Source organism: Eretmochelys imbricata, chromosome 11, assembly GCF_965152235.1.
Source record: "Eretmochelys imbricata isolate rEreImb1 chromosome 11, rEreImb1.hap1, whole genome shotgun sequence".
Lineage (NCBI taxonomy): Eukaryota > Metazoa > Chordata > Testudines > Cheloniidae > Eretmochelys > Eretmochelys imbricata.
This window is the reverse complement of record NC_135582.1, coordinates 13,053,699-13,066,005: the sequence shown is the minus strand read 5'-3', so window position 1 is coordinate 13,066,005 and position 12,307 is coordinate 13,053,699. Positions and strand designations below refer to the sequence as shown.

At 46.9% G+C, this 12,307-nt stretch overlaps 1 protein-coding gene across 5 annotated transcripts in view; it reads left to right on the top strand.

Annotated features, from left to right (window-relative positions):
- Positions 1-12,307, top strand: part of SLC12A8 (solute carrier family 12 member 8) — a 97,092-nt gene that overhangs the window by 43,442 nt on the left and 41,343 nt on the right. For all 5 annotated transcript variants that reach the window (XM_077829921.1, XM_077829920.1, XM_077829923.1 and 2 more), the window contains one exon: positions 3,431-3,544. In XM_077829921.1, the coding sequence (XP_077686047.1) occupies positions 3,431-3,544 (114 nt within the window). The remainder of the gene's footprint in view (positions 1-3,430; positions 3,545-12,307) is intronic.

Here is a 12,307-nt window from a genome sequence, read left to right as displayed (position 1 = left end):
CCTAACTTGGGCAAAACTTCCATTTAAGTCAACCTATTATGTACTTGAAAACCGTTATGTCTCCCCTCAGTCTTCTTATCTCCAGACTAAGGTTTAAGTATAGACATACCATGAGTCTCTTTGTGCCTGAGGCTTAGTCTACATTAGTAACTTTGGTCAGTATAACTACATTGCTCAGGATTGTGGAAAATCTGTGAGAAGCTGTCATAAATCTAAAGGGAAGGGTAAACACCTTTAAATCCCTCCTGACCAGAGGAAAAACCCTTTCACCTGTAAAGGGTTAAGAAGCGAAGACAACCTCACTGGCACCTGACCAAAATGACCAATGAGGAGACAAGATACTTTCAAAGCTGTGGGGGGGGGGGGAGGGGGACGGGGACAAAGGGTCTCTCTCTCTCTGTCTGTGTGTTGCCTTTGCCGGGACCAGAGCAAGAATGCAGGTCAGAACTCCTGTAAAGGGTTAATAAACAATCTAGTTAGATATGTGTTAGATTCTGTTTTGTTTAAATGGCTGATAAAATAAGTTGTGCTGAATGGAATGTATATTACTGTTTTTGTGTCTTTTTGTAACTTAAGGTTTTGCCTAGAGGGATTCTCTATGTTTTGAATCTGATTACCCTGTAAGGTATTTACCATCCTGATTTTACAGAGGTGATTCTTTTACTTTTTCTTCCATTAAAATTCTTCTTTTAAGAACCTGATTGCTTTTTCATTGTTCTTAAGTTCCAAGGGTTTGGGTCTGTGTTCACCTATGCAAATTGGTGAGGATTTTTATCAAGCCTTCCCCAGGAAAGGGGGTGTAGGGTTTGGGAGGATTTTTTTGGGGGGAAAGACATTTCCAAGCGGGCTCTTTCCCTGTTATATATTTGTTAGACGCTTGGTGGTGGCAGCAATAAAGTCCAGGGGCAAAAGGTAAAATAGTTTGTACCTTGGGGAAGTTTTAACCTAAGCTGCTAAAAAAAAGCTTAGGGGGGTTTTCATGCAGGTCCCCACATCTGTACCCTGGAGTTCAGAGTGGGGAAGGAACCTTGACAGAAGCAGTTATACCAACCTAACTCCTGGTATAGACAGTGCTATGTTGACGGGAGAAAAATTGTTGTCCTATCCTCAGAGGTTAAGGAGAAGAAGCAATGGGCTTAAATTGCAGCAAGAGAGGTTTAGGTTGGACATTAGGAAAAGCTTCCTAACTGTCAAGGTAGTTAAGCACTGGAACAAATTGCCTACAGAGGTTGTGGAATCTCCGTCATTGAAGTTTTTAAGAACAGGTTAGACAAACGCCTGTCAGGAATGATCTAGTTATTACTTAGTCCTGCCATGAGTGCAGGGGATTGGACTAGTTGACCTACTTAGGTTCCTTCGAGTCCTACACTTCTAAGATTCTGTGATTAAAAAAATATAGTAGCAAGACATTTCTTTGTGCTTTTTGTCAGTGAGTATCTGAGGATTCGGTAGGAGCTTTTGATTAGCCATATGAATTTTCTGTGATGGTTTCAAAGCCTTGTTGTTCTCTGTGGTTTTAGAAGTAAAATTTGTAGATGTTTTAAGCAGAGCTCTCTTTCATCAAAAGAGTCATTTACGTTCCCTTTGAGACAAAGGACAGCTGTGATAAAGTCTACACTCAGTCACCTTTTCTCTTCACGTGAAACACTGGTCATTGCACTGAACGCTCATTCCACTGGACTGTTAGTTCCTCATAAACACACGGAAAATTCTCATTGGTATAATAATATGCTGTGGACAAACATTTGTAGTTATTAAAGGAAATGTTTTGATTAATGAAATGGAAAACCAGTACAGTTCAAGTCTCCTGAAAGAAGTTCCTGCCACACTAGGACACCATATGAAAAACCAGGACTGTCCCAGTCAACTGAGACAATATGATCACTTTATCTATAGAGTCTGTTGTATGCATCATTTACTTCTTACCAAATTTCCATGATCCGAGCCATTTTTACTCTGACCATCCCATGACCTTTCCTTGAGCTGTCAGGCTCAAATATGTCTGGCAAATTCAGATGGTTTAATTTTCAGTATCCAAGTCTGTAGTGTGTGGGTGGGTGGTGGAGGGGGGAACACATTTCTTAGATACTTTGAGATTATTGTTTATACAGTGCTGATCTCTCACCAGTTGCCTTTTTCCATACTTCATAACACTTTTCCTTTTTTAAATCAAAATTCATGTGTGATCTGGAAAAACTTAGCATGAGGTGGGTGCGGGGAAGCATGAAATCACCAGCAACAGCAGAAGGTACGCAGTTATTGGCATTTGTTTTTCATTATGATACATGTTTACACACCAGTTTAAACATCTGCTGAAGATCTGGGAAGGAGTTTTGTTGGTCGTAGTGCACAGCCATGTGTTTAGCTATATTTCTGAAACCATAAGATGGCAACAGAATAACAATGTACGTGGGGATGATAAGAATAAAACTTGACGTGGGAGTCTCTGGCTATAATATAGGGCCTTATTGTTTTCAATCTGTGTCTGAGTCTAACCTACAGGAGAGGACCGAATCTACAGTACATCAAGTTTATCTCAGCTGTGAGTTTATTGATAACATGTGCTAAAGATACATTGTATGTATTGATTGATGGAGCAACTCTCACAGTCAATGTTTGTGAATGCTGACTTAGGGCTTCTTTACACGGGGAAATTGACAGGCAGATCTATAGTGCTAAAATTATACTACAGTGGTATAACTCCCATGTGGACAAGATTCTGGAATAAAAGTGACTTTATTTCAGTATAATAACTCTGCTTTAGAAGTGGAGAGTTTTATACTGGCATAGCTATAGTGGGATCATTATACTGCTATAGTTCTGCCAGTCAGTTTCTCCATACAGACAAGCCCTTATTGGCAGTTATTGTGAGCCTTGTCCTCAGATGGCTTAAATCCACACAGCTCCATGGATTTCAATAGTGCTGTGAAGATTTACACCAGTTGATGCTCTGACCATGCCTATTTTAGTTGTATTTAGCTATAGTTTCTCCAGAAATTTAAAATAGGACTGACCATATTTTCCTGAATTCATATTAGTTATTACAAATTTAGGGCTTAAGCCAATTGATGTGGTCACATGTGTTTGGAAAATAGACCTTCCCCAATGGCGGGGGAGGGAGAGAGAGAGTATGTCTACACAGCAACTACTAGACACCCATAGCTGGCCCATGCTAGCTGACCCCTGGGGGTCAGGCTGAGGGGCTGTTTCATTGCTATGTAGACAGCCTGAGCCCAGAAGGCTACACAGCCCTGCAGCTCGAGCCCCGTGAGCCCAAGTCAGCTAGCATGGGCCAGCCACGGGCTTTTCTTTGCTGTGTAGATATACCCTGTGTGTGTGTGTGAGAGAGAGAGTGTAAATAAGGGTTTCCATCTATCAGATTCCAAATCCATTTTCTCACAGTTTACATTTAAACCCCTTGTGTTTGCAGAACATGGCTTTGTTGGATATTCGAAAGAACTTATGTTTAACAACACGCTACCAGATTACAGTACGGGGGAGTCTTTCTTCACCGTTTTTGGAGTGTTTTTCCCAGCTGCTACAGGTACTATACATTTTATTACCTGATGCTTTATTACCGAAACTGCATTATAGAGGCGAGCACACGTAAGCAATGTGAATTAGTCTTAGCACCTTTTCAGGGTAGCAACGCATGCAGCTCTCCTGGTTATCAGAGTTGGCCATGCCAGCCTGCCTCAGTGAGTGCATGGTGGATCAGTGATTCTGGGATGCCTCACATTCTGTACAGCCTCATTGCACTCTTTAATTTAATCTTCTTTTTCTTGGTGGTCAGAAATTCCACATTGTTTTTAATCTATTGGTGCTGAGCTGTAATTGGTGTGACCTTCTAATTTTCATGCCTTTTCTCCCCTAATGGACACTGACTCTTGTCTTAACTCCTTGATACAGGGAGCTGGGATTTCTTTGACTGCAGTCCACTGTTATCTATGAAACCTGTCCTGACTGCCAGACTAGAGGGTTAGGCATTGGTTTAGGTCAGTGTTTTTAGGCCACAGTATTAACCTACCGTATCACATTTGTTAGTGCTTACCTATAATGGTGATGAAAAAGATTTATTTCCTAAATTTTGGGTAATAATTCTTAAATGCTTCTCCTAAAGTAGATGGGTATTCCTATTTCATTTTAGATGGGGCAACTAATGCACAGGTAAGTTTTGCCTAAGATTACACAACAAATGCGTGGTAAAGTTGGGAACAAAACCCGTTTGTGCTGACTCCCAGCCCTTTACTCAATGCACTAGCCCACAGTTCTCCTCTCTCCCTAATTATAGATTTTGTTTTGCATTAGCCTCTCAGCATAGCTACTGAGAGACTCTCGCTAATGATTGCTGCTGTGGTGGCATATGTGAGGTGAAGGCTGGTGACGTGGTAGGTATAGTACCACTGCTTATCATTCCAGCTGACACATTTGTTAAAAGTAATTGTGGGTTTGGTTTTATTTCACTTTCCCTAAATTAACAAAAAGGCCATAAAAAATGAATCTGGCAATGCCAAGTGGGAATGAAATCACCATCAATTCGAGTTAGAATACCTCTTGTTGATGCTGTTTTTATGCTATAAAAAGTGCCGATTGTAAGCAGTTTCCATAGTGATGAATCCTTGGATTATAGAATGAATTTTCAGAGGATTAGCTCTAAGCAACTAGCCGAAAGTCATTAGCAGAGTTGCTGCAATACAGGGAGACATATTATGTGGTTTCATAAAACAGATGAAATAAATGAATGTTCCAGTAGCATAAATACTTGTTTTGTTAGAAATCTACCTCATTTGCTTTGGAAGAGCAAGTGTTCCCGTTACTTCCCTTTTGTCCCAAAATATTCGTTCACCCAGTTGGATCACCAGGGCTACGTGAACTTACTGCAAAGACCGACTGAAGAATCTTTCTTTCAATGGCTTGTGTGGCCTTTTACAGAAAGGAATTGCTTCCCGTTTCCTTGAACACTCCTGTAGTTCTGTTCTGATTATGCTGATTATAAAGGGAGTATTTGTCAGAGCGGGGACAGAGGGGGTGGTGATGTGTCAGGCCTAGCAGACTGTCAGACCACATTCAGCACTCAGAAAGGTTTGGTCTCTGAGCGTCTCATTTCATGCATTTTGTTGAGTAGTGGGAATAGTTTCCCTTTTGTTCACTCTCTATGGAAGGACTGAAGCACTTTAAAGGCTTCTGAATCCTCTGTCGTTGTGTTGCCTGCACAACCTATGGGCTCGATCCTGCAATGTTGGGAGCTCCCTTTACTTCCTTTCACTTCCACGGTGGTTGAGTGTGCTCAGTACCTTAATGGAGACTGGGCCACTGTGAAAGTGCTTGCGTTATTTCTTATTTGCCTCCCACTGAATTCCCTTATTCTAAGTCCAAACAGGTTGGGCAGTGATTTGGCAGGCGGCTTCTCGCGTGTGCCCAATGAGAGTTTGTTTTCCTTTACTGCTATCTTGTCAGCGTGGCTAGTGGCACCATGTGCTCCCTCCTGGGAGAATCGCTGTTCTGAGTCCAGCCTCAAGGTAGTGGTTGATGGTCTTGTTTTTCCTTTCTCCCTTACCCGTGACTACTGGCTATGAGGAGGCTGCCATGTCATCCCCATGTCTGGAGTGCTGCTGCTCCTACCCAGCTGAATAGGGAAAAAAAGAGTGCGCTAAAACCTCAGAGTTACAAACACCAGAGTTACGAACTGACTGGTCAACCACACCCCTCATTTGGAACCGGAAGTACGCAATCAGGCAGCAGAGCCACCCCCCGGCCCCCAAAAGCAAATACTGTACAGTACAGTACTGTGTTAAATGTCAACTACTAAAAAATAGAAAGGGAAAGTTTAACGAAAGATTTGGCAAGGTAAGGAAACCATTTCTGTGCGTGGTTCATTTAAACAAAGATGGTTGAAAGCAGCATTTTTCTTCGACATGGTGAAGTTGCGAAGCTGTATTAAGGGTGGCAAAATACCTTGTTCACCTCAGCAGGCTCAGTCCTTTTTAGCCTTGGAGACTCCTCTCCTCAGTCAGCCCCTTGTGCTTGTTTTCCTTCCCTTCTGGGGAGGGAGTGCAGCCTCCCTACTGGGAAGGTTTGGTGTCTTGCTGCAAACAGCCTACTGGCAGCTTCCCTGCTCCTCTCACTCCCTCACTCTCTCCCTCCTTCCACACAAGGGAGGGTTTAAAAAGGTCTCAATTAGTTGGAGTCAGCTGAACCTAACTGGTTCCCTAGCAACTCCTTTTCCAGCTGAACCTTATTGCCCCTTGGTTCTCTCTCTTCAGTGGATAGGGAGGGGCCTTTTAACCCCCTGGGACTAATTACTACCGCCCTCCCCCCCCCCCGTAGCTGTTTGTGCTAGGTTTACCACATATGGCCTCCCCCCCTCCCTCCCCCCGCTCAACACTGCAGGGTTGGGCTACTTGGGTTGGCAAACAGTGCACTCTCGACAGGCCATCCGCATTGCCATGTTGGATTCCAGACCTATGTTGTACTCTGAAGTGGAAGAGTTGAAGTGACAGGAACCACCTCGTCACTCTGGCATTTTTGTCTTTATTTTGGTGCATCCACTGCAGAGGGGCATGGTCCGTGACAAGGGTAAACCTCCGTCCCACTAGATAGTAGCGGAGGCTTTCTACGGCCCATTTTACCGCCAGGCATTCTTTTTTGACAACGTCGTATTTCCGTTCCCTAGGCAGGAGCTTCCTACTGAGGAAGAGGATGGGGTGTTCATCATCCCCAACCATTTGTGAAAGTACCACCCTCAACACTCCATCAGAGGCGTCGGTTTGTAGGATAAACTCCTTCCCCCAGTCTGGGGCCACGAGTATGGGGTCAGTGCAGAAGGCCGTCCATAGATCTGAAAAAGCCTCTTGAGCCGCGGTCGTCCATCTTACTATGTCTGGGCCCCGAGCTTTCGTCAGGTCCGTTAATGGGCATGCCCTAGTGGCAAAGTGGGAAATGGACCGTCTAGAGTATCCCACTCGTCCCAGGAATGCTCTGACCTGTTTTTTTCGGAGTGGTCGGGGCCACTTCTGTATAGCTTCTAACTTGTTGAGTTGGGGCCTCCCCACGCCCCTCCCCACTATACACCCGAGATATTTGTCTTCAGCTAGCCCCAGCGAACACTTGGAGGGGTTTGCCGTCAGCCCCGCCTTCCTCAGGGTATCCAGCACTGCTTCCACCTTCTCCAAGCGTGTCCCCCAGATGCGGCTATATATGATAATGTCGTCGAGGTAGGCTACCGCGTACTTGCCATGTGGTCGCAACAGTTTGTCCATGAGCCTTTGGAAAGTAGCGGGCACCCTATGCAACCCAAGGGGGAGGAAGGTGTACTGATATAGTCTCTCTGGAGTAGCAAAGGCCGTCTTCTCTTTGTCAGCCTTGGCCAGGGGGATCTGCCAACAGACCTTGGTCAGGTCAAGGGTAGACATAAACCGTGCTTTTCCCAATCTGTTAATTAGCTCATCTGTCCGGGGTATAGGGTACGCATCAAACTGGGACACCTCATTCAGCTTTCGGAAGTCGTTGCAGAACCTCACGCTGCCATCCGGCTTAGGCACTAAAACCACTGGGCTTGACCATTGGCTATGAGATTCTTCGGTGACTCCTAAGGCCAGCATTTTCCTGACCTCTGTCCTGATCTCCTCTCTTTTGGCCTCCGGGATCCAGTATGGTTTGACGTTCACCTTCACTCCAGGCTCTGTGAGGATGTGATGGTGAACCTCAGTAGTCCTGCGTGGCTTTTCTGAGAACACATCCTGGTTGCGTTTAATCAGGCTGATCACTTCAGATCGTTGCTCCGGAGTCAACTCGGGGGATAGTCCCACTTGGTCGGGCTGGTCGCTTTTAGGGGATGGTGCCCCTAGCGCAACCACATGCGCTTCTCTATCCTGCCATGGCTTCAGCAGGTTTATATGGTAGATCTGCTCCAGCTTCCGGCGACCTGGCTTTTGGACCTTATAGTTGACTTCTCCTATGGCTTCTATTATCTCATATGGCCCCTGTCACCTGGCCAGGAGCTTGCTCTCTGCTGTGGGTATGAGCACCATTACCCAGTCTCCCACCTGGAACTTCCGGGTCATTGCTTGGCGATTGTAGTATGTCCGTTGGCCCCGTTAGGCCTTCTCCAGGTGTTCGCGCACAAGCAGGGTGACTTGAGCTATCCTGTCTTTCATTTGCAACACATGTTCAATGACATTTCTCCCGAGGTTCGGCTGTTCTTCCCAGCCCTCTTTGGCCATGTCCAACATGCCCCTGGGGTGGCAACCATATAATAGCTCGAATGGGGAGAATCCAGTGGAAGCTTGGGGAACCTCCCATACTGCAAACAGCAAGTAAGGCAGCAGGGCGTCCCAGTCTTTCCCATCGCGACTAACCACTTTCTGTAGCACATTCTTCATTGTTCTATTGAAGCGTTTGACAAGACCATCGGTCTGGGGATGATAAACTGATGTCCTGAGGGTCCGTATATGGAGCATTGTACGTAGGTCCTTCATTAACTTAGACACAAAGGGGGTCCCTTGGTCCGTCAGGATCTCTTTAGGTATCCCTACTCTGGAAAAAATCCGGACTAATTCTTTGGCTGTGGTCTTGGACATAGTGTTCCGTAGGGTATGGCCTCAGGATTTCGGGTGGCATAATCTAGTACTACCAGAATGTACTGATGACCCCGGGCTGACTTCTCCAATGGCCCTACTAGGTCCATAGCTATTCGCTCGAATGGGATTTCAATAATTGGTAGAGGTACCAAGGGGCCCTTAGGTGTGGTCAGGGCCCATGTATCTGACATTCCACACAGGAGGTACAATATCACCGGACCACTGCATAAATGCCGGACCAAAAAAACCTCTGCAGAATCTGATCAAGGGTCTTATCTACCCCTAGATGGCCCTCGAACAGATGGCTGTGGGCCAGATCCATCATGCCCCTCTGATACTTCTGTGGGACCAAGAGTTGTTCTATGACTTGCTCTTGGACCCGGACTACTCTGTATAGCAGATCACCCTTAATCACATAATATGGCCCTGGGCCCTTAACTCTCCCTTCCACGGGGACCCCATTTACCTCGTCTCCTTCTTTACGAATATTGCTGTATATTGGATAATTGGCCTGATTCTGACCAAAAGTCCCGAGTGAGGTCCCCATTTGTCCAAACTCAGGGGGATCTACCTCTGTCTCCCCCTCGGGGAAAACCCCCGGGGAACTAGGTCTGGTGATTGGGTCATTGATCACCTGCCCCGCCCCGCTGTCCGTTGAGCCACCTCTTTCCCCTACAAGCGTAGATTTCTGGTACTGGATCAAGATCCTCGTTCCCCTCCTTTTATCCGCCCTCCGTTCCCTCCAAGTCTTCCTGGGCTTTCCCAGCGGGGAGAACAAATCCTGGCCAAATTCATGTAAGGCTGGGGGTGGGAGGTGGTTATCTATCTGGGCCACCCCCTGGATCCCGAGTTCATTATTTTCTTCCACTTTCTCCCCAGGGAGTAGGCTATCAAATCCCAGGAAGTCTCGTCCGATAAGGACTGGGTAGGGGAGTTTCGGAACTACTCGCACCGTCACCTTAGTGGGGTTTCTGAGAACTTCTATTTTTATGGGGATGGTTGGGTAGTAACTGACATCCCCATGCACCCAGGATATTCCTGAGCGTTTGGCCCGGGGTAGTTGGTTCTGCCCGACCAGCTTTCCCGAGACCAGCATGATTGCACTTCCCGAGTCTACTAACACGGTGGTCTCTATACCATTCATCTTAATGGGTCTAGTGTATCTACAAAGGACCATCGCAATCCCTACTAGACCCTACTTAGTCTAGTAAGAAATAATAATACTTATTAGATCACATGGTCCCCCTATATCTCTCAGTTCGCATTGCATGGGCTCTTCTAGATTTGGGCATTGGGCAGTGATATGCCCCCATTCGCCACATGCATAACATTGGTACCCTGCTTGCGGCAGCCCCCGATTTTTCAGGCTACTGGGCTTTCTCCTCCGAGCCTTTCTCCCCCAATCCTCAAGTCTCTCTGGGATCTCTGGCTGCTCTTCCGCCTCCTTCCTCCCCTCCATAGTCCGGCCTGGTGCTAGGGCAAACCGGGGCCTCGGTGCAGAGACTTGTCTCCGATTCTGGCGCCTTCCTTTCCCGGTGGTCCGAGAAAGTTCTTGGGCTGTTAAGTGTTTCTCTATGAGGGCAACTAGTTCATCATAGGAGAAAGGATTGTTTTGGCGGACCCACCCTCGTATGTCTGGCGGCAACCCTGTCGTGTACCTATCCAACACGTGGATTTCCACTATCTTCTTCAGCCCATGGGTCTCGGGGCGGAGCCACTTCCAGGCGAGGTGGATTAAATCAAATAGCTGGGACCTCGGCGGTTTGCTGTCCCGGTATTTCCACTTGTGGAAGCGCTGGGCCCGTATGGCTGGCGTCACACCTGATCTTGCCAGGATTTCCACCTTCAGCTGGGAGTAATCCATACCTGTCTCTGTGGTCATGTCAAAATAGGCCTTCTGGAGCTCCCCACACAGAAATGGAGCCAGGATACCTGCCCATTGGTCTTGGGGCCAGGCCTCCCACAATGCTGTCCTATTGAAGGCGAGGAGATATGCCTCTATATCATCGTCCGTAGTCATCTTCTGTAAATAGTTGCTTGCCTGCAGTGGCCAGGCCCCCTGGGGCCCATGCATCAGCATGGTCAGGGCTTTTAACTGGTTCACTACTTCATTCAGGGTGGCTCGACCTTGGGCCACCTGGTTCATCAGTAATTGGTTCATCTCTTGTTGGACGCGTACTGACTCTTGCTGGGCAGCCATCTGTACCCTGGTAGCCTCTTGTTGGGCCGCAGTGGCTTGTTTCAATGCCTTCACTACATCCTTCATTTTTTTGGGGGGTGATTTACCTTGCTCTGAGATGGCTTGCCACAGAGCCTTACTCACTCACCAAATCCCACTGCTGACACCAAGTGTGGCAAAATACCTTGTTCGCCTCAGCAGGCTCAGTCCTTTTTAGCCTTGGAGACTCAGGTTTGGGGCAAGACAAATCCTCATAGGTGGCACAGGGTCCTGCTATTCCTCTCTTCAGTCAGTCCCTTGTGCATGTTTTTCTTCCCTTCTGGGGAGGGAGTGCAGCCTCCCTACTGGGAAGGTTTGGTGTCTTGCTGCAAACAGCCTACTGGCAGCTTCTCTTCTCCTCTCACTCCCTCACACTCCTCCTCCTTCCATCCAGGGGAGGGTTTAAAAAGGTCTCAAGTAGTTGGAGTCAGCTGAACCTAATTGGTTCCCTAGCAGCCCCTTTTCCAGTTGAACCTTATTGCCCCTTGGTTCTCTCTCCTCATTGGATAGGGAGGGTCCTTTTAACCCCCTGGGACTAACTGCTACCCTCCCCCCCTTGTAGCTGTTTGTTCTGGGTTTACTGCATAAGTCAATGTTCAGTTGTAAACTTTTGAAAGAACCACCGTGCCGTTTTGTTCAGAGTTACGAACAACCCCCATTCCTGAGATGTTCATAACTCTGAGGTTCCACTGTATTTATGACAAAGCTGCAAAGAAAATTAGCCTTCGTGTTATTAAATGGTTCTTCATCGCTGCTGGTTCTTGGCAGCTGGGAAAGCCAAAGCTAATAGACAGAACTTATTTAAAGCTCCAGCAGTTTATTATTTCATTGGTTAGCAGTTGTAATACCAGTAATAATACTCAAGAGTCTCTTAAAATACAGCTTTTTGCGATGTACAGTATAATTAATTGGGTTGCTACGCACGACTTCCCTCATTTTGGTTAGTCAGTTATTCGGAGGGTTTAAACAATTCCCTGGCAGTAGCAATGTGCCAGTGGTGATTGTGTGATCTTACTCCCATTCCTGTTTGTATTAGAGCTGTGCATAGAGGCCCCATCCAGGTACCAGTGTGTTAGGTGCAGTACGTACAGAAGAATTTGCCCGGAAGAACTTGCAGTATGTTTAGACAAGAAAAGAGATGGGAGTAAGGAAGTACGGGGAATTGAGGCCTTGTCTACATTTAAAATGCTGGACCGGCACAGCTGCACCCATGCAGCTGAGCCACTGTAGCTCCTCAGTGAAGTTAGGTCAGTATAACTGCGTTGCACAGGGGTGTGGATTTTCCACAACCCTGAGTGACGTAGTTATACGGACATAAGTTGCTAATGTAGACCAAGCCTCAGGCACACCCAGGCTCCTGGTGTGTCTATACTTAAAGCACTACAGCACTGCAACTGCACCACTGTAGTGCCTCAGTGTAGACCAGAGGGGGGAAAACTACAGCCCGGGGGCCATATCCGGCCTGCAGGACCCTTCCCTCTGGCCCCCGAGCTCCTGCCACGGAGCGGGG